This window comes from Eleutherodactylus coqui, chromosome 6 (assembly GCF_035609145.1).
Source record: "Eleutherodactylus coqui strain aEleCoq1 chromosome 6, aEleCoq1.hap1, whole genome shotgun sequence".
Classification (NCBI taxonomy): Eukaryota; Metazoa; Chordata; class Amphibia; order Anura; family Eleutherodactylidae; genus Eleutherodactylus; species Eleutherodactylus coqui.
In genome coordinates this window covers 83,183,294-83,203,307 of record NC_089842.1, presented here as the reverse complement: position 1 = coordinate 83,203,307, position 20,014 = coordinate 83,183,294, and the positions used below count along the sequence as shown (strand labels likewise).

Sequence of the window (20,014 nt, the reverse complement as noted above, 5' to 3'; positions counted from 1 at the left end):
TGTATTTTTTTTTTCATTTTTCTGTCCCAAATGTAGGACCTTGCATTTCTTCTAGTTAAATACCATTCTGTTGGTTGGTGCACACTGGTCAAGATTATTTAGATTTTTTTGAATCCTCTTTTTTTCCCTAGTGTTAGCTATCCCTCCTAGCTTTGTGTTGTCAGCAAATTTGAACAGTTTCCCCTCGATTTCCTCTTCTAGATAATGTTTAAAAATGTTGAACACCACTGTGCCTAGAATAGAGCCTTGTGGTATCCCACTTGAAATATTCTTTCATTTGGATGTGCAGCCATTTATGACCACCCTTTGAGTACGAACACTCAGCCAGTTGTGAATCCACCTAACAGTTGCCTTGTCAATTCCATATTTAAGACATCATTTTATATTAGTACCTTAGGGTGACACCATATACAGCATATTTTACTAAGGGACACTTTGAGAGATTTTGTATCACAAAATGCTTTAATAAGACACACTTTCAGGAGCTCTATCTGTATGGAGCTATTTACTGTGAGGCACTTTATAAATGTTATTATATACAGTGCCTTGCAAAAGTTTTTTTTCCTGCCTGTTGCGTTATAACTGAGAATTAAAATAGACGTTCTGTAGGCTTTGTACCATTCGATTTACACAACAAGCCTACTGTTTTGAAGGTATAAAATATATATTTTTTTTTCACTATGACACAAGCCATAGATAAGAACTCTAATGTGGAATGCAGGGCAATTCTTGAAGAAAAACTGTTTCTAGCTGCCAGAGATTTCAGACTGCAATGGAGGTGTAAGATTGTGTTCACATTGGCCATGGAGGTTTTGTTCTGAGTTTCCGTGGCTGATTTCCACAAAGGTCCCTATCGAAATAGTGCAGTATGCTGCTCTATGGCATCCAGAAAAATGCTGGACACCTGGATAAAAAGCTAATAGACCCCCTTTATAGTCAATGAGAGTTGTTCAGTGCTGTCATGAGACAGATCCATTCAGCAGCGGGTACCATTTCCCTGCTCTTATAATGGAGCAGAAAAGCAGAATCCATAGCCCAAGTGTGTACATGCCCGATGGGGAAACATTTAAATATCCTGGAATGGCCTAGATAATACCCAGACTTCAATCCAATAGAGAAGCTGTGGCATGACCTGAAGACTGCTGTACACTAGAGATGAGCGAGTAGTGCCTTATTCAAGTACCTGCCCGCTCATCTCTAAAGATTCGGCTGCCGGCGCGGGTGAGAGGTGACTTGCGGCGGTGAGCAGGGGGGAGCGGGGGGAGAGAGAGATCTCTCCTCCGTTCCTCCCCGCTCTCCCCCGCCGCTCCCCACCCCCTGCCGGCCCCCGAATCTTTAGAGACGAGCAGGCAGGTACTCGAATAAGGCACTACTCGCTCGAGTAGTTTGCCTCATCGAGTATGCTCGCTCATCTCTACTGTACACCAACCCAGCCCATCTAACTTGAAGGAGTTGGAGCAGTTTTGCCTGTTAGATTGGGCAAACATCCACAAGTCTAGATGTGCTAAGCTAATAAAGACACCCCAAGAGGCTTGTATTGGCATTTGCTCTACAAAGTATGGGTTTGAGGCTGTGAATACACAATAATATTCTCTGTTTTTGTCTTAATTATTGTTTGCATCACAGTACAAAATATGCTAATGTGGTGAACACTTTTGCAAGGCGGTTTAAGTATATTAGAACTGTGAATCTGTAAGCCAATTAGGTCACTTTTGGTCCTTCTGGTCAGCGTGACACAATCTTCTCTTGTTTCGGCAAGTGGAGGATTTCCTGTATGTTGTACGTAGTTTACTTGTTGCAGTTGAGCAACAGAACAGACGTCAATAGGAAAAACGGATGATGTAATCCCAATAACTGACCTGATCATTCCCATCATAAACTGTTTTCCTACTATAGATTACTTTTTGGAGCAGTTTCTCGTGGGCTAAATCAAGGTACAAGGGCACAGCACTGATAGGACTTGTGGAATTAGACCTCTACTGGGGGGCAGGATACCTTTCAGTTAAAAAAAAAAAGAGGATTTCCTATTGACAGTAAGAGTCCGCTGACTCAGGCTCCTGATGTAAAGGCTGATGTCACGGTTGGGTTTCTATATATTTGAGAGATCTGGAGAATATTTTTAGAAAGCAAAGTATCTCAACAAGAACAGGTCCTCAAGATAAGCAAGTAAGCAATCATTATACATAGAATGTATCAGCCAATGGGCAGTGACAGGTATAACTGGGAAGACTTAGGGCTCTTATGTTCACACAAGTTACTTTACTACTTTATAAAATACAAATATTGCAGAGAATTGTATTGTCACCATGTAACTAGTGAACAAGTCTAATGCTAAGTATGCATCCAGCTGAGCAGAATATATTATTTCCCTCTCTTGAGCAATAATGTACTATTTTGGTGGTGTATGTTCCATTTTTTATGGTGCAATTTTTTTACGCGCTGTATATAATAATTAGAGATGAGCGAATATACTCGTTTCGAGTAATTACTCGATCGAGCACAGCGATTTTCGAGTACTTCCGTACTCGGGTGAAAAGATTCTGGGGGCGCCGGGGGGCGGGGGGAGGCGTGGCGGCGCGGGGGGTAGCAGCGGGGAACAGGGGGGAGCCCTCTCTCTCTCCCTCTCCCCCCCACTCCCCGCTGCAACCCCCCACTCACCCACGGCGCCCCCCCGAATCTTTTCGCCCGAGTACGGAAGTACTCGAAAATCGCGGCGCTCGGGAGAAAAAGGGGCATGGCCGAGTAGGTTCGCTCATCTCTAATAATAATCTTTATTTATATAGCGCTAACATATTCCGGAAAAGTCATGGCATATGTACCTCAAACGATGGGAAAGTGAGTGAGGGTATGGGGGGATGACCTGGTAGGTACATTTCAGAGAGAGAAGAGCACTTACTCCTCCACCTTGCCTGTTTTCTGGTCCAGGGGTATGGGAGAACTGCAGGCGTTATAAGACAATGCAGCAAACTGCTGTATCCATGTTTCTGTGAGACCTAGCAGATTTAGAGATTCAGCAGTAAAAAAAAGTCGTTGATGGTGGGGAATGTATTGCATGCTGACTGACAGTTTTAGAGTGCACATTTAAAGGAGTTAGGGGAGGGTATGCATGGGCTAGTAGTTGGGCTTGAGGGATGTCTAAGTGAGACAGGTAGGGGGTAATAGTTAAGAGCAGTGAAGGGTGAGACAGGGTTGGGAGAGATATACCTAGCTGCTAGTAGCAGCAAGATAGCGATTGTGAGCACATAGTTAGGAAATTTTTGAGGACGACTGTTGTGTTTGTCAGTGGCATTAGGGCGTTTGAGGCTTAGTAAGAAAGTAAAGAGAGCATGTGAACTGTGCATGGTTGAGGATAGGAGAGAGGGGCTGATGTGAATAGAATGCCCCGGAGGTGGGAATTGGAAAGAGGTTCTGAAACTGACAGCAAAGATGAGGACAGATGTGACAGCATTAGTGATAGCTTTGAAGTACAAGGCATTTATGCAGAGTTTGTGGCCTACCTATCTTCTGTCCTGTCACACTGCATAAAACACTTGATCCAGCCCACACTTAAGAGAGCTCGTATTCGCAAGGCAGCCACTCAAGTGGCTATCATGCTTAGGCTTCTTTCACACGAGCGCATATCGGCCGGCCATTTTCACAGCTGGTCAATATACGTTACATTGTTAGTAAAAAAAATCTGGTCAGCGGGTGCACAAATCAACAAATGAACAAATGCATTGGAAACCAATGCCTCAGATAGTCGTGTATATCGGTTGGACATAAAAACGTGGTGTATATGCGCTCGTGTGAATAAAACCTTCAGCTGAGGCACAAGGGCAAAAATGCAGAGAGTTGTGAGCCAGGAGAAGCTGCTGCTGGAGAGCAAAGTATTGCTGAGAACCTGAAGATCACAGTTGACAGCTTGTACTAGTTACTTCACCACCCATCTATGGCTGACATCTTTGGTATCATTCACATGTGCAGGCTATTAGTATATGCAGTCGCTCCTCCCCAAACTGGGCTGGGTTGAGTGGGTGACTGCATATTAGCCTGCCAGGAACAAGCTGCTCCTCCACACATTATTGTCTGGCTGACTACATATTTTCAGGGCTTAAGGCCATTGCGCCTGCCCTACGGCGATTGTGCCGGTGGCGATTGTGCCTGCCTTATGGCGATCGTGCCTATGGCGACCGTGTCTGCTTCGCAGACTTTCAGGTATTTTTGGCTTTTTCAGTGAATATGTGTTTTTTTCTTTTTCCTCACCTCTGTGATTTTACTTCACTGTTAGAGCAAATTACGCTGCAAAGCAACTAGATTGGAACTGAGCAAGGCGGAGGACTACTGTATCAAGTCATAAGATACACGTTTTACAGTGTTTTTAACGCACCCCATTTATTTCAATGAGCGATGCAGCACAATAAACGCAAAACAGTTGAGGCTTACTATAGAGATGAAAATTATACAAAGTCAGGAAGGCAATGGATAAACATATACTGAGAAAAGCACTAGGCAAAGAACAAGTAGGAATATAGAAATAGAGACCAGGCTCGGTAACTGTGACACAACATACACCAACACTAAGGCAATGAGACAGGACTCTCAGCTCAGATAAATAGAAAAGTAATTGCTCATGCCTTGCAGCCGAACTGGAACACTGAAAGTAGTAACCCCCGCATTGGTAGAAAGAAGGGTACAGCAGTTCAGGTTATCATGGTAATAGGGCGACACCTGCGTCTGCTGGAAATATCAGTAGGCAGGCAAGTCTGTGAAGTGGGCCACCTGGAGCCTCCTGGGTTCTGTTGTAAAAAGGATGGTGAGAAAAACCAGTGTAAGGTCTGCTCAACTGATGTGTACACAGCCCACAATTGTGCCCTGTAACATAGAGTTCGGCAGTGGAGGGGGCAGTAGATAGAATCAGTTCAGGGGTAGCTCCCACTACTCCTCCTCCTCTGACTGCACACTGAGAAGCAGAGGGGTTAAGCCTGGAAGGCGGCCAGGTTATTCACTATGGCCTACCCCACAGCGCCACATGGCACTTCTCACAGCTAAGAAAGGCTGATGCGGCATGAAATCCTGGAGCCAGTCTGTACCCTCCAAGGCAACCCACTGTTCCACCTGATGCAAAAGCTCATCAGTTATCTCAACAGAAGAATGCATTTGTCTTGGTCCCTATCCACAACAGTGGGAACAGCTCACTGGTACAGAGGTAAGAGAGGGGAAAACAACCATTCTATGCTTTATTATTTAGCTGTCAACCCCTCTGCTTTTGTATGCACCTAACCAACCAGCTCCTGTATACTTTCCTCCATGTACTTTTTGCTCCCATCACCAAATTAACCCAAGCAGTCCCTGCCACCTTCCATAGGCTGTATGGTGGTAAAAGTCTCCCAGCACAGCCTTGATTAACATTCACCAAATAACACCAAAATTGTGGCAGGTTCACCACTGGCACCTCATTCTTTTCACAGAAAGCAGGTTCACAATGCACACATGACAAATGTAAAAGACTCTGGAGATAGCTTGGTAACTGTTATGCTTCCTACAACATCATCCTGGTTGAGCAGTTTGGTGGTGGGTCAGTGATGATCTGAAAAGGCACGTCCTTGGAGGATTGCACAAACATCCACGTGATAATCAACAGTAGCCTGAATCTGTGAGGTACCGGGAATTAGATTCTCAGAGCCATTGTCAGACATTACACTGGGTTCCTTTTGCTGCCTGTTGTCATTTGGCGAGAGTGCATAGACAGTGTCTGGATGACAAAGACATTGATACCATTGACTGACACTCATATTCCCCAAACCAGAATCCATTCGAGAATCTCTGGACATTCTGTATCAGTGCATTTGATGCTGCAAAGTAGCACCACAAACTGTCCATGAGTTCACTAATGCCCTGATCCAGGTCTATGGATAGATCCACCAGGACACCTTCCACCGTCTCATCAGAAACATGCCAAAACATTTTTAGTAGTGCAGACAGGCACATGGAGGCCATACACACTGGGTCACATTATGAGTTACTGTGATAAGATTCACCAAAGTTACTTTTCTGGGTAATTTGAATCTAGCTCAAACTTGAACTGGTCTTATGAGGTTTTTTTTCAGAAAAAAATGTGTTCTGAATGCAGTAAAATAAAAAAACATATACTGCTCACTCTCACTTTGAATGGCATCGCTCCATCCCCTGCTACTCTGTTTGTCTACAGGCAGCAGGCCCACCCAGTTACGGGACGTCACAGGCACTGCAGCCGATAACAGAGCTCAGCGATCGATTGCTGAACTCGGTTATTGGCTGGAGCACCTGTGATGTCCCATAAACAGGCTGGGGAAACCTGTAAACATCACATCAGAGGGGTGTGTACCGCACCTGCGGTGGTGCAAGACACAGTTGGAGTGGGGAGAGGTGAGTATATGCCGATTTGTTATTTTACTGCATGAAGAACAGACTTTTACTAAAGAATTATAACTCGGAACACCTCCGTAATTTCTTCCTCAGATAATATGCACCAGCCTGGTGACATAAGAGCAATGATTAGAAAAAATATTGATACAGTATTGTAGACACCTTGTTTAATTGTTTATTGTGTGCCCAATTCTCAGTTTTGATGGATGATTGGGGGAGGCAGTCACACCCTTACATTTCCTATCATAAAGATTAATGGTTGGCATAAAAAGGTTTGGTAAATGTTTTAGCCTCTTGAAAGCTCTATAAAGACTGCACAGGTAAACTTAGGGTAAATTAGCAAAGTATAAGGGTGCCATTACATTGAAATCAATGGACAAATTGGCAATATTAATTATTTGTATTCATTTTTGTTTTACATTTATAGCTTTTTTGGGGGAACTATCCACGACAGGAGTTCATGGAGAATATCACAACACTGTATCCCATCTCCGAAGTTACATTCCTGTACAACACTTCTAGCAATATCCCTGATTACTATGACTATGAAGATGAATACTATGAGAAATCTCATATATATTACTTCACTTTGGTGGTCTTTTCTTTGGATATTCTACTGGGTACTACTGTCAATGGCCTAGTCCTCTTTTTCACAACCTTCAAGATGAAGAAGACAGTCAATGTAATTTGGTTGCTTAATTTATCACTCGCTGACTTTACTTTCACATTATTTCTTCCTTTGAGTATAATCTACCTGGTTAATAATTTTAACTGGACCTTTGGGAACTTCATGTGCAAGCTGAATACTATGGTGGCCTTCATCAACTTGTTTGCAAGTGTCTTCCTGCTCACTGTTATCAGTATTGATCGGTGTATCTCTGTTATTTTCCCAGTTTGGTGTCAAAACCACCGTACTCCAAGACTGGCTTTATTTGTCGTCATGGGTGTTTGGATTCTGGCTATTATGTTTAGCTTACCATACTTTATCTTCAGAGACACCTTTGAGGATATAGATGGAACCATATGCTATAACAATTTTAACCGTGGAGAATCAGAAGATATTGGTATTTCTCGACACAGAGGAACAGTCATAATGAGATCCATCGTGGGATTTTTTATTCCTTTCACCATCATTGTCACATGTTACTCTGTGATTGCCCTACGTATCCAAAAAAAACGCAAGACCACCTCTAGAAAGCCTTTCAAAGTTATAATTGCAGTGTTAATTTCTTTCTTCATCTGTTATGCTCCTTATCAAATTTTCACCTTTCTGGAATTGCATTCACTTTCTCGGAATGATGATTATCTACATAACATATTGCTTGTTGGTATTCCTCTTGCCTCCAACCTGGCATTTCTGAAGAAGTGTGTCAACCCTTTTCTCTATGCTTTTATTAGTCAAGACTTTAGGAATACTTTCTGGAAGTCTGTCAATTCCTTATTCAAGAAAGGACTCTATGCCTAAAGATCTCAAGATCAAGACCAAGTCTGTACCTGACTCCTAGGTGGGCTAATTGAGAATCACATCTGAACTTCATGTTTGACTATAAAGGTGCCCAAAATACATTACTGGACTAAATGATCTGAAAAGACAAATTTGTAATGATTGTTAATCGTATAGTATTAAAGATTCAGAAATTTGTCATTTGGTCTTTCAACACTGAGGACTGCCATGATTAAAGTGTGCTGTTCTAGTGTTGGAGAGACTTTCCTATTGTAGAATCAAATGCAACATTGAAAATAACTTACAAAACCCCTGCTGACCATACTGATTGGATCAAGGGCAGGTTGTCCCAATGGTTGGCTAGCACAGTGAGGTTCCACTTTCGACCATTCATTTTTATTAGAAAGGTCCCATGATGAGCTGATAACAGATCTTTCTTTACAATGACTCAAATTGATCTTCTGTAATCGGTGGAGGAACCTCAAAGTAAATATTCCGTTTCCTATAGAACTAATACAAGGGTAGTATTACACATTTCCTATTAAAATTATTGAATCTATGGATCTGCTGGGTCCTCCAAAGTCATAGACATTGTTTGTAGCTGCTCACCACTCTAGTTGCTTGATAAGGGTCCTGAATGGGGGACCCTTTTGTAAGGTCTCAGAATTCACCATTGGATTATACCTAAAAGTGTGTCCCTTCAAACTAGCCAGATTCAAATTATTCAGATGCAGATGACACAAAACTTTGTAGAGTAATTAACACAAGAGAAGGACATAAGGCAGCTGCAAGAGGATCTGGATAAGTTGGGGGCTTGGGCAGAAAAATAGCAAATGAGGTTTAACATTGACAGCAGGTGGACCCATCAGTATGTCAATTCACACATCAATTCATACAGACACACAGTGCACATGAAAAAAAATTCACAGCATGCACTATTCTATTTCATTTTGTGCATGGGGCTGTTATCGGACCACGCCGGTACTGATCTGATGACCTCTTTGCCAGGTGCCAAATTGGTAGATATGGAAGCCCGTGATAAGAAGATTTGCTAGCAATTATCTATCAATAGCATGAAATCATTCCATGCTATATCAAGATACGTCTCCATGAGAACTCTATGAATTCTACTTTATTATCAACATTACCAACTCTTATACAGAAAGAAGGCGGATTCAAGAGTTACTTGGTACAAAGATTAGTGTTTCGTAGTTGACAAATCTGATTGATCATAAGTAGAGATGAGCGAACGTGTCCGTTACGGACACATCCGCACCCGGACACCGGCTTTAGCGAACACTGCAGTGTTCGCGCGTAAGTGTCCGGGTGCCGCCGGGGGGCGGGGAGATGCGCGGCGGCGCGGGCGGCAGTAGCGGGGAACAGGGGGGAGCCCTCTCTCTCTCCCTCTCCCCCCCACTCCCCGCCGCACCCCCCCGCGCTGCCACGGCGGCCCCCGAACTTTTTCGCCCGAACACCGAGGTGTTCGCAAAGTTCGGTGTTCGGGCGAAAAAGGGGCGGGGCCGAACGTGTTCGCTCATCTCTAATCATAAGGCTTATTGACATCTACCAAATAGTCTCAAAGCTCTTAAGGCTCGTCTCAGACATAGAAATTACCTAAGTCAGGATATTGAGCTGCATTAGACAATAGTTCTTCAATAATTGTGTGTCTTCTCTGTTAACAAAGCTTAGCCTTATTTAATTTGTCTGTTGACTTCTTATCTTAAAATCCTAGTTACAGGCACTACAAAGCATAGGTTTTAGTCTTCTATTTAAGGGCCAATAGTCAAATACAAGGTAAGAAACATACACTTATTGCATTCTGAAACTTAACACTTTATATTCCATGACATTTCCCCCTTTTGTTTCTTATCTTGTCCCAGAACAACAGTAAATATTTGAAGTACTTCAGTCCATCCTAGTGATGTCTGCCAGCCTTTATATTACATTTCACTATTGTTCTGACCAATACAAGAATAATCATAGCCTGGTGAACATAACAGCTGGGCATACATACCATTTTGTGCTATCATAGTAGGTATCACCTTTTTAGCAGATTTTGCTAATATGCAGCGTATACACGATACTACACAACAACCTACTACTACAAAAGCAATTACTATAATAGTCAAAGTGGTAAGAAGAGATGTGACCCAAGCACTCCATTGTCCAAAAATGTCCTCCAACCATGATGTAAATGGATCATAAAAACCAGAATTTTCTGCAAGTTCTATAGATAGACTTTGTAGTCCGTGCAAAGCTTTAGTCACTGATCCGTCCAGAGCCGTGCTGTTGGGGATGTGGGTGCAGCATGAATCCCCAATCATCTTGCAGACTTCTCCTTTCTCTTCTAGGAACATGTCCAGAGCAAGTTGGTTCTGAAAAGCCATAGAGGATGTTGGTTCTAGTTGTTCCAATAATCCTTGTATGGCACCTCTGGTGTAGTTTACAAATCTCTGTTGATTATAATTTATATAATTAATCAAATCAATATTTTTATTAATTGTGCACCAAGGACAAAAGAATGATTTGATTTCTCCTGCAATCTGGTTTCTGGCTTTAAACTCATTTGGCACACCTCTGAGTACCCCCATATCATCAATATAAATACCTGCATCAAAAGATCCACCAGGAAGATTACATCGCAGTCCACGCAGAGATTATTTATGTCCAGGTGGGGGTGTGATTGTGTGTCCTGTCCATCCAGAAAGGGGAGGAGCACTTTTGTAGGTGCGCACTTACCTTTCCAAAATTTGGGCAGGATTGCACGCATCCTACTATCACCACAAATCCACCAGACATCCTGCAATGGGGGTAACATATGCTCAAATTGAACCTGTAATTGCTGAGGAAAGTATAGGCCTAGACGAGGGGCCGAACAGAAGCTCATAAGGACTGAGACCTGTCTGTTTGGTGGGCATCTGTCTTATTGACAAGAGAGACAAGGAAAGACACTCAGGCCAAGGTTTATTCAATTCGGTCATTGCTTTTAAAATTTTATCTTTTTTTTTTATGGTCCTATTTAGCCTCTCAATTTTCCCACTGCTTTGAGGATGGTAGGGTGTGTGGAATGCGTGTTCGATGCCTAACATCCCTGCCATCTCAGTAAAGTGAGTACCACGGTCACTCTCAATGGTTTCTGGAACACCAAACCTACAGACCACTTCAGAGAGAAGCTTATTGGCTGTATTTTTGGCATTAGCCGCAGAAACAGGGTAAGTCTCTAGCCAGAGAAGAGAGCAATACATACAAAGACGTATTGAAATGGTCCAGATTTGAGGAAGTTGTATGTAGTCGATCTGCGACCTCTGGAAGGAGTACAAGAGCCTAGGAGTGTGTTTATAAGGGGTTTTCACAGTCCTACCTGGGTTGGACAATGCACAAGTCATACATCCCTGAGTATAAGAGACAGCAACTACCGAAAAACCGGGCGCATAGCAATACCTGGAAACAAGATCACACATTGCAGTTTTAGAGGCATGCGTGAGGTCATGTGTTATGGTGGCTAGCACTGGAAACGAGGCTCTTGGAAGACACGGCTTCCCGTGAAGTGTCCACATGCCACTGGAATCTGAAGTGGCTCCTTTTGCTTACCAACCCAACACTTCATGGGAAGATGCTTGTTTCTAAAAAAAGATGAAAGAAGATGTTGTGAGACATTTAGCGATGGTGACATGTCATCTTCTTCTTGGCAGGTGGCCAGAACTGCTGGTGTGAGGGGCAGCAGGGCTGCTTCTTTGGTTGCTTGGTCTACCAAGACATATCTAGAGTCTGTGTAAATGTTAGCTGTCTTGTGCCAGCGTACAGGCATGTGTAAGGGCCTGCAGTTCAGCCTGCAAGGAATGACTGTTGATGAAGGACAGGGATTTGTGTGTTGACCGCATATCCAGTGTAAAATTGTCCATCTACAGCATACCTGGAGCCATCACTCAACAACGTTAAGTCGGGACTAAGTAGTGGAGTGTCCTTGACGGAATCAAACCCACAAATTTCCATCTGCATGAGCTGGGCACAGTTGTGAGGTTCTTCTTGAGTCTCTTGCTCAGTGTCATCCTGTTCCGGTAAAAGAGTATCAGGATTCAAAGTCTGACAGCGGGTGATGGTAATGTTGGCAGGCATCAGGAGGGCACATTGGAGTCTCAGACAACGGGCTGCAGACAAGTACTTGGGCTGAACTGGTGTTAGAATGGCAGAGATATCATGTGGTGCTAACAGTTGTACCTCATGAGCCAGAACTAGGTCCGCTGACTTGTCCAACATCCTGAAGATTGCCGCTACTGCTCGTAGACAGGGAGATGATCGTCTGACGACAGTGTCTAACCCGCTGGAGTAGTAGGCTACGTGTCGTTGGTGCCCTCCGTGTAGCAGTGTGAGGACTGCTGCTGCATGTCCATTGTTCTCATTGCAGTAGAGCCTGAAGGGTTTGTCGTAGTTGGGCAGGCCCAGGGCTGGGGCTGCCAAGATGGCTACTTCTGTAAGTTGGAAGGGTTCTTTCTTGAGACAATCATACAGTGGCTACATCAGCTGTGAAGCATTCACAGTTCATGGTCTACAATAGGAAACAAGTCCTAGAAAGGTACGTAGTTTAGAGACAGAAGCGGGTACCTTAATATCCATAACGGCAGATTTATGATCCTGGGTCAGATTACGAGCTCCTGCCGTGAGTCAATGTCCAAGAAAAGTCATAGATGAACAACAAAACTGGAGCTTCTTCTTTGACGCCTTACATCCGTTCTTTACCAGGAATTGAAGAGAAATTGAAGCTTCTACGCATGTGGCTTTGTCTGGAGCACAGAGCAAAAGTTCATCAAGGTATTGTAACAAAACAACAGCCTGTGATTTAGGTTGTTAGCCTTCCAACACTTGACCCATGAGCTGTGAGAACAGGGAGGGTGATATTTGAGCTCCCTGCAGAGTCACAACCCAGGTATATTGTTTGCCTATGTGTGTAAAAGCAAACAAATACCTACTGTCTTTTATACAGTTGGATAGAGAAATACATGGCAATGGGACTCCTGGTTTCAACCTAATCTGAACTGGTGGTACTGCTAGTCTGCCTATATCCGTTGTTCCCTCACTCCAAAGGCAGGGCTGGAACTTGTTGTAAGCATTGTTACAGCTCCTCCCCTGACAAGGTGTGCATACGGCTATAGGGGTTTCTGAAGATTGACAACAAGAAGCTAGTATAAAGATTTCTTTCTCTGCTAACTGACCCATGATTTTAATCGACCAATCCTCCCTGAACTCTAAGAGGTGTGGATTTTCTGCAGCAAATCTGCTCCTAATAGGTTGAGAGGAGTGGTTTCACTAACCAACAATCGAGTAGTCAGAGAATAATTGGTTGTGAACTTCACTTCCATTGGCTTAGACAAAGGAGTATCTTTTGGTGTTCCATCTACTCCTACACATAAAAGACTTTGTTTACTGACGTCACTCTCTTTGACATGTCTGTTGTGTATTACACTAGTGGCTGCTCTGGTGTCTACCAGAAAGGGGAGAGGACCTTTTAAACAGTCAGAGACAATAGGCACTGGGCCCTTTATGGATTTACTAACTTGCAAAGGGCAGACGTCATCAATGAGTACAGACACCGGATTGCCTGTTTCCTAATGGTCAGGGGAGGACGGTCTGGATTTGGACTGTCCATTCTAAGCCTTAAGAAGGAGCCCTACATTGTCTACGCATGTGACCCTGTTTGCCACAGTTGTAGCAAGTGATAGGTTTTCGGAATTCATTATTGTCCAGGTTTACAAGTACTGTGGTACAGGAGCCTAGCTCCAAACCGCTGACAACTTGAAGAAGAGCCTGAGCCTCTAGAGTACGCCATTCAGGACAGGCGGTTTTCTAGTTTGTCCTTCAGATTCTTTTTTAAGACCTCCCACAAAGGCTTGCGTAAGAAGTTGAGTATGTGCAGGGACATTAGGACTGTATCCCAAGTCCCTCCAGACTACCAGAATCCTAGACAAAAAATTTTCTGCTGATTCTGTGTCCTCCTGCCTAACATCATGCAAGTAATTCCTAACTCTGTCATATGCTTTGAAGCTCAGTCTTTCAGATGACATAGGAAAATAGCCCCTGAACCTGACACCTTAGGGTCAGGTGGTGGATTAAATTCCTCCATCATCAAGGGGAAGAAGAAGTGATCAGCCTTATGTCTGTCCACTTCTTCTAGGTCTTTATAACAGCCGTCATAAACTCCTGCTAACTGTAGACAAGCTCTGTTTCTCAGGATCTGGCATTCTTATTCTGTACTTACTGACACCATCATTTTCAATTATTTCTTCTATCTTCCCTTTAGCAACCAGGCAGGCACATCTGTCCCAACCTTCAGCTGCCTCCAGGAGTTTAGCATTTTTAAAACTGCCTTTATATTCTATCATTGCATTTGACCACAGACGGGGACTAAGGGTTCCATGTCTGGTGTCTTGTTTTATGATAGACATCAAAGCCTTACATTCTTTAGCTATCTCTTTACCTTACATATTCCTTACTATGTTTTAGGCCATTGTCCATTCTGACTCATCCAAGGTAGCTTTCTTAGACCATCCATTACCCATGTTTCACTGGTAATCTATATGGGTTTTTAATAACCTTTTTCCTCCTTATCTTAGGAGAGGGTAACCCTGTCTAAGGATATCATGTCAACTATGGCAAGAGTCACAAATCAGACACTTTTCCTACAGACAACATACAGTACAAGTGTTCCCGCTGCATGACTCTAAAAACTCAGACTTCACAGTGCAGGACCCACTTAAACCATATACACAGGTGTTCCCGCTGCGTGACCCTAAAAACTCAGGCTTCACAGTGCAGGACCCACCTAAACCATCGGTCCCTCGTCAGGGATCCGGAACACGTTACCAGTAGATTAGGGAACTTAGATCATAGAATAGCCACACTAGGACAATTATTCAACCTATTGATATTATTATGGCCTTCAAACACACTGAGTTACACATTCATTCCAACCTAGACAACGAGACAGCTTATTTGACAGGGTTCTTTGTCATAAAATAGACCGAGTTTAGACCTTAAATGAACCACTCAATATAAATAAACAAACTTACCCAACTTTGACCAGACAGAATCACAGAGACACAATGAGGGATAAGAATAACAGTTTCTTACCAGCCGGCTTTGTCCTGATTATGTAGACTAAAAAATAAAAAATAACCTTTATTAGGATTCTTTAAAAACATATAAGTGGGCTCACAGACAAACAACATTAATGACAAGGAGACATAAACTTATTTGGATGGTCAGTCACTGTCGGTGGAGCCAATATTATATTGTGGCTGTATGATCTCAATAATAGTCAGTCATTATCGGCAGACCCGATGAGGTATTGTGACTATGTGGTCTCGATGAGGATCTTCTTTGATTATATGCTCAAGTTTCCATACACAGTGTGCAAATCATTGAGTTCTGTGTAGGAACTGCAGCTTATGTTGAATTTGATCCGAGACAATATGTAATAGCCCAGAAATTGAAGTGCCAAGATGAATGGGCCTATAAGTTAAATTTTAAACTAGGATCGATCATCAATTATAATTATTGATCAATACTAGATTAAAGTGATTCACTCAGAGGTGTAACAGCTCAACGTGTTTCCCTGCTGAATTGGCCAGCAGTTTATCAGGAGCTATAAATTAGTAACCCTGAAAATTATTGGATTGCTATTAGGCAGTGGACTATTTTAAAGTCAATCCTTGTCAGACCGGATATAGTGGTATCCTTAGGGTTACGAGAGACACCAAAATGTGATTTAGTGTCTGACGTAATAAAGCAGATAGTCTCAATAGACTGAGAGTTTCGAGGGGTAATGATAAACCCAAATATTAGAGGAGTAGGATTAGTACACTCAGACTAACCTGCTCATTATAGAGCATAGATGAGATTCTCAATCAGAGAAATAGAGAGACTTATATCAGGATAAAGTTAGCCTAGTAGAAAGTGCCCTATTCCTGATAGGAAGTAATTGTACTGAGTCTAATATTAAACTCTCAAATAACGCTAGGATACCAAATAAAAATAAACAGAAAATCAAATGATAAAGCCTATGGCTCTGATGGTGAAGCAAGGCGTATGGCGCCTGTGGCGTGGCTTGATAGGCACTATGCAATGACAACCCTGGGACCTTTCAGAAGGCCCCTGGCTGTCATGACAACTGCACGGCAACCTGGGATCTTATTGGCTGCAAAAAGTTGGAATTGTCTCTTTACAATTGTATCTTTACAATTGAAACTGAACTGGAGCTTACAGTTTACAGTTTTACACCAGTCATAATGACACCAGAATTATCAGGGGGCAGAGTTAGCCCCCTTTCCCTATCCAAGCATCTAAATGGTTGAACAGCCGGGATCAGAGTTATCTCTATTCCTGGCCACAACAGCTGGCATCCACCGTAAATGGGCGCACTCGTACACCAGATGATGTTAAGTGATTATTCTGGTTACTGCATATAATAATTTTTATTTGCATAATGAAATGTTCTGCGATTTTCCAATTTACTTTCTGTGTCAATTTCTTGTGATTAGTAAGGTCTCTGTTTGCTGCTATTGAATTTAAATTTTCTTTATTTACGTCTGCATGCCGCTTCTTCCCCCCTTTTCCATGCTGCTTCTCTTCCCCCGTCCATGCTGCTCCCCCCTCCTCCGGTGTGTGTGTCTCTGTGTGTGTCTGTATCTCTCATGAGGGCTTCTCTCTCTCACCGTCACTTCTGTCTCTCTGTGGCGCTTCAGCCAGCAGCGACATTCATAGTCATGCAATGGTGAGGGAGAGAGACGCTGTGCGACTATTAAAATCGCTTAGCAACGCTTATACAGCCCTGTCAGCTCCCGGCTGTGCTCCGGCCCGGAGGCAAGACGGAGATGGGGGGGGTGTATCTGTGTGTGTGTCTGTGTGTATCTGTGTCTGTGCGTCTGACGCTAATTTCATAGCACCGCTTTAGCAAGCAGGGACGTTCATAGTCTCCCTAGAGAGAGACGTTGTGAGACTATGAACATCGCTTAGCAACGCTTCAATCTGCATAACGGCTCTGCTAGCTGAAGCACTGCTATACTTAACATAGGGAACTTTGACAGGGCCTGATGGGTCACTGAATGTACCCGCCTCCAATTTTTGGATTTAATGGCTGTTGTCAGTATCTAAGCAGTTAAATGACACCAAAATCACGCGCCTAAGATGAGGCAAACTGGTCAAAGTGTGGTGCAAGAAAAAGCATGTAGGCTTATTTGTATTAGATTAGATCACCTTATGCTATGTTTTCTAAATGAAATAACCAAAGTTTTGATGATTTTCCAGGGGGCTGTAGTCCACCTATTGGATTCACAATTTTTTTTGTCCACTTGCAAATCCGTTTCAGCTACACTACATCTTGCTATAAATTGAACACAATATTCCATTTTCGATCTAACTAGTGGTTGGAAAAAGATAAAACTATCTTTTCATACTGTATTTTACTGCATCCCATAAGTTGCCATAGCAGAAGTTGTTTGGCACTGGTTACTATAATTCCATTTGCTTTTCACGAATATCCTTAAAGGGGTTGTCCCGCGCCGAAACAGGTTTTTTTTTTTTTCAATAGCCCCCCCGTTCGGCGCGAGACAAACCCGATGCAGGCATAAAAAAAACAAACCGTCCAGTACTTACCCGAATCCCCGCGCTCCGGCAACTTCTGACTTACCTTGTGAAGATGGCCGCCGGGATCTTCACCCTCGGTGGACCGCAGGTCTTCTGTGCGGTCCATTGCCAATTCCAGCCTCCTGATTGGCTGGAATCGGCACATGTGACGGGGCGGAGCTACGAGGAGCCGCTCTCCGGCACGAGCGGCCCCATTCAGAAGGGAGAAGACCGGACTGCGCAAGCGCGTCTAATCGGGCGATTAGACGCTGAAGATTAGACGGCACCATGGAGACGGGGACGCTAGCAACGGAACAGGTAAGTGAATAACTTCTGTATGGCTCATAATTAATGCAGAATGTACATTACAAAGTGCATTAATATGGCCATACAGAAGTGTATACCCCCACTTTGTTTCGCGGGACAACCCCTTTAAGTCTTTTTCCGTGTAGGTTTAATGCAGGGTTTGTCATATACACTGCTCAAAAAAGTTAAGGGAATAGTTAAGCTTCACAGTATAACCCCAAGTTACTATGGCTACGTTCCCACACAGCAGAAATCACTTGCAGCTGCAGCCTTTCCCAGTTGTGGTGGCCAATGGCCACACAATCTTGCCTATAATGTTTAAAAACATTGATATATTGTAAATACCTTGTTTAATTATATTTAAAGGGGAAAACCCCTTTAACTGATAATGATGATCACAGAGAAGATGCACTATTAATGGTAGCCACAGAGGGGATCCACTATCGCTTAATGGGAGCCACAGAGGAAATCACTTTTTGGTGGGATAATTACTTTCTGGAGGACCACAAAGAGTACACAGATACTTTCCAGGAGTCACAGAGGACTACAATTACTTTCTAGGGGTGGGGGTGGCGGGGCAAAGTTTCTTTGTGGATTCATAGAGCGGTATTATTATCTTTGGGGGCAAAATGTGGAAATTAGTACTATGTTAGGGTAAAAGTGGGTAATATTACTGAGTCAAGGCAAAAGGAGGCATTATTTCTTGTCGTGAACACTATGGGAGATTATTACTGTGAACACTGTGTGGGGGCACTATTACTTTGTGGGGAATAAAAGGGGGGGGGAAACTAGTACTATGTGGGGCACTGAGAAGAGCATTGGGCATAGCTGCAGGAGGGAAAGAGTATGCAGAGACAAATCATGGCTGCAAGAAATCTTCATGGACATCTGGACCCATATAGAGAATAGCAGACAACTACAATTAAAGATAACATCACATATGAGCTCTGTAGTTAACTGCACTTTGTCTGATTTGTCCTGTAGTCACAAGCATATCTATGAAAAGAAGCCGTCGTACTCAGGGTCCCGATATTACAAATCACTTCACAGAGGCAGAAGGGTCCCAAACACAATTATTGTAGCTTACTGGTAGGGCCCATAAATTGAAAATTCTAAAAATTAACTTTTATTAAATATGTATTAAAAACTATGAACAGACAGACAAACATATATTTTACTAGTAGAGTGAATAGACAAGTCTACTGTCTGGTAACAATGCCGGATTAGTGACGTTTATAATGAAACTTTCTGTATATATTACTTTATGGACAGAATTGTACCCACAAAGCAGAGGCTATCCGTGACTAAAAGGTCATAGATTTTGGTAAATCGTAGTCAACCAGATTTGTGTGGATCTATCGTAACCCGTTCTATAGCAGAATGCACAATGTTGTTGCATATCATAGAATAAGCCCTCACAATTTTCCCAACCCGTTTCGCCCACTGGGTGGGCTCCTCAGGGGCTAGGATTAACTCCAGATGTCTTATATTAGGAGGAGGCTGATGTACTAGCAAAGTCTATTTATTGTGGCGGACTAAAGATGAAAAAGTCCCTAGGTTAAGCTTGGTAGAGAGTACTACATGAACTGGATACTCTACTATAACGTCTGGTTGCTTAGGTACGGTCAATTACTGATATGAACAATATATCTCACAGCTAGTCATTGATAGTAGCATAGATTACGTGATCCCTACAATGGATAGTTAGTGGGTTAAAGCCAAAATGGCAGGCATCACTAGAGAGCTACTAATTGCGCCCAACGCTTACTGCTAGATAACTTTCAGAGTGAACTTAAATAAGTCCTTCAAAGCTCAATAAATTAAACTACCCTCATAGTGCCAATTCTAGAGAGTATTCTACTGTTCAGAGAAGGTAAGATGCCTCCCTAACAGAAAATAAAACAAATAAAGCAAATAAAGCACAGATGCGACGGCATGACAGCCCTGGCATTTAAATGTCACTGTCATAATTGACAGTCGCATTTAAAGAGTTAACAGTCACGATCAGTAGGAGTGCTAATTGCAAGTGTTGCCGGCAGGTGTCAGCTGTAAAAAAACAGCTGGTACCCACATTGTATGGAGGGGGATCAACCCCCTATCCCTCTCCATACAAACCCTAGATATATAGTTATATCCTGTGCCATTAGGGGGTTAAAAGGAATCTGTCACCATCATCTCACCCCAAAACCTAATTCACAGGCCAGCAGTGGATGAAAGCTAATCACTTCTACTGCCCTCTCTTTTCTCAAATGAGCCCATGCA

The 20,014-nt window shown here is 43.0% G+C and overlaps 2 protein-coding genes across 2 annotated transcripts in view; both read left to right on the top strand.

The window, feature by feature from the left end:
- The window catches only part of LOC136631374 (formyl peptide receptor 2-like), a 239,019-nt gene that overhangs the window by 144,413 nt on the left and 74,592 nt on the right, over positions 1 to 20,014 (top strand). The window lies entirely within an intron of this gene.
- Positions 6,817 to 8,106, top strand: LOC136631373 (chemerin-like receptor 1). The gene has a single exon (XM_066605645.1). It carries the CDS (start codon positions 6,845 to 6,847, stop codon positions 7,847 to 7,849), a length of 1,005 nt encoding a protein of 334 aa, XP_066461742.1. The 5' UTR covers positions 6,817 to 6,844; the 3' UTR covers positions 7,850 to 8,106.

What these genes read in the sequence shown, in the direction of transcription:
- LOC136631373 (XM_066605645.1), top strand. Translation starts at nt 6,845, where the DNA reads ATGGAGAATATCACAACACTGTATCCCATCTCCGAAGTTACATTCCTG.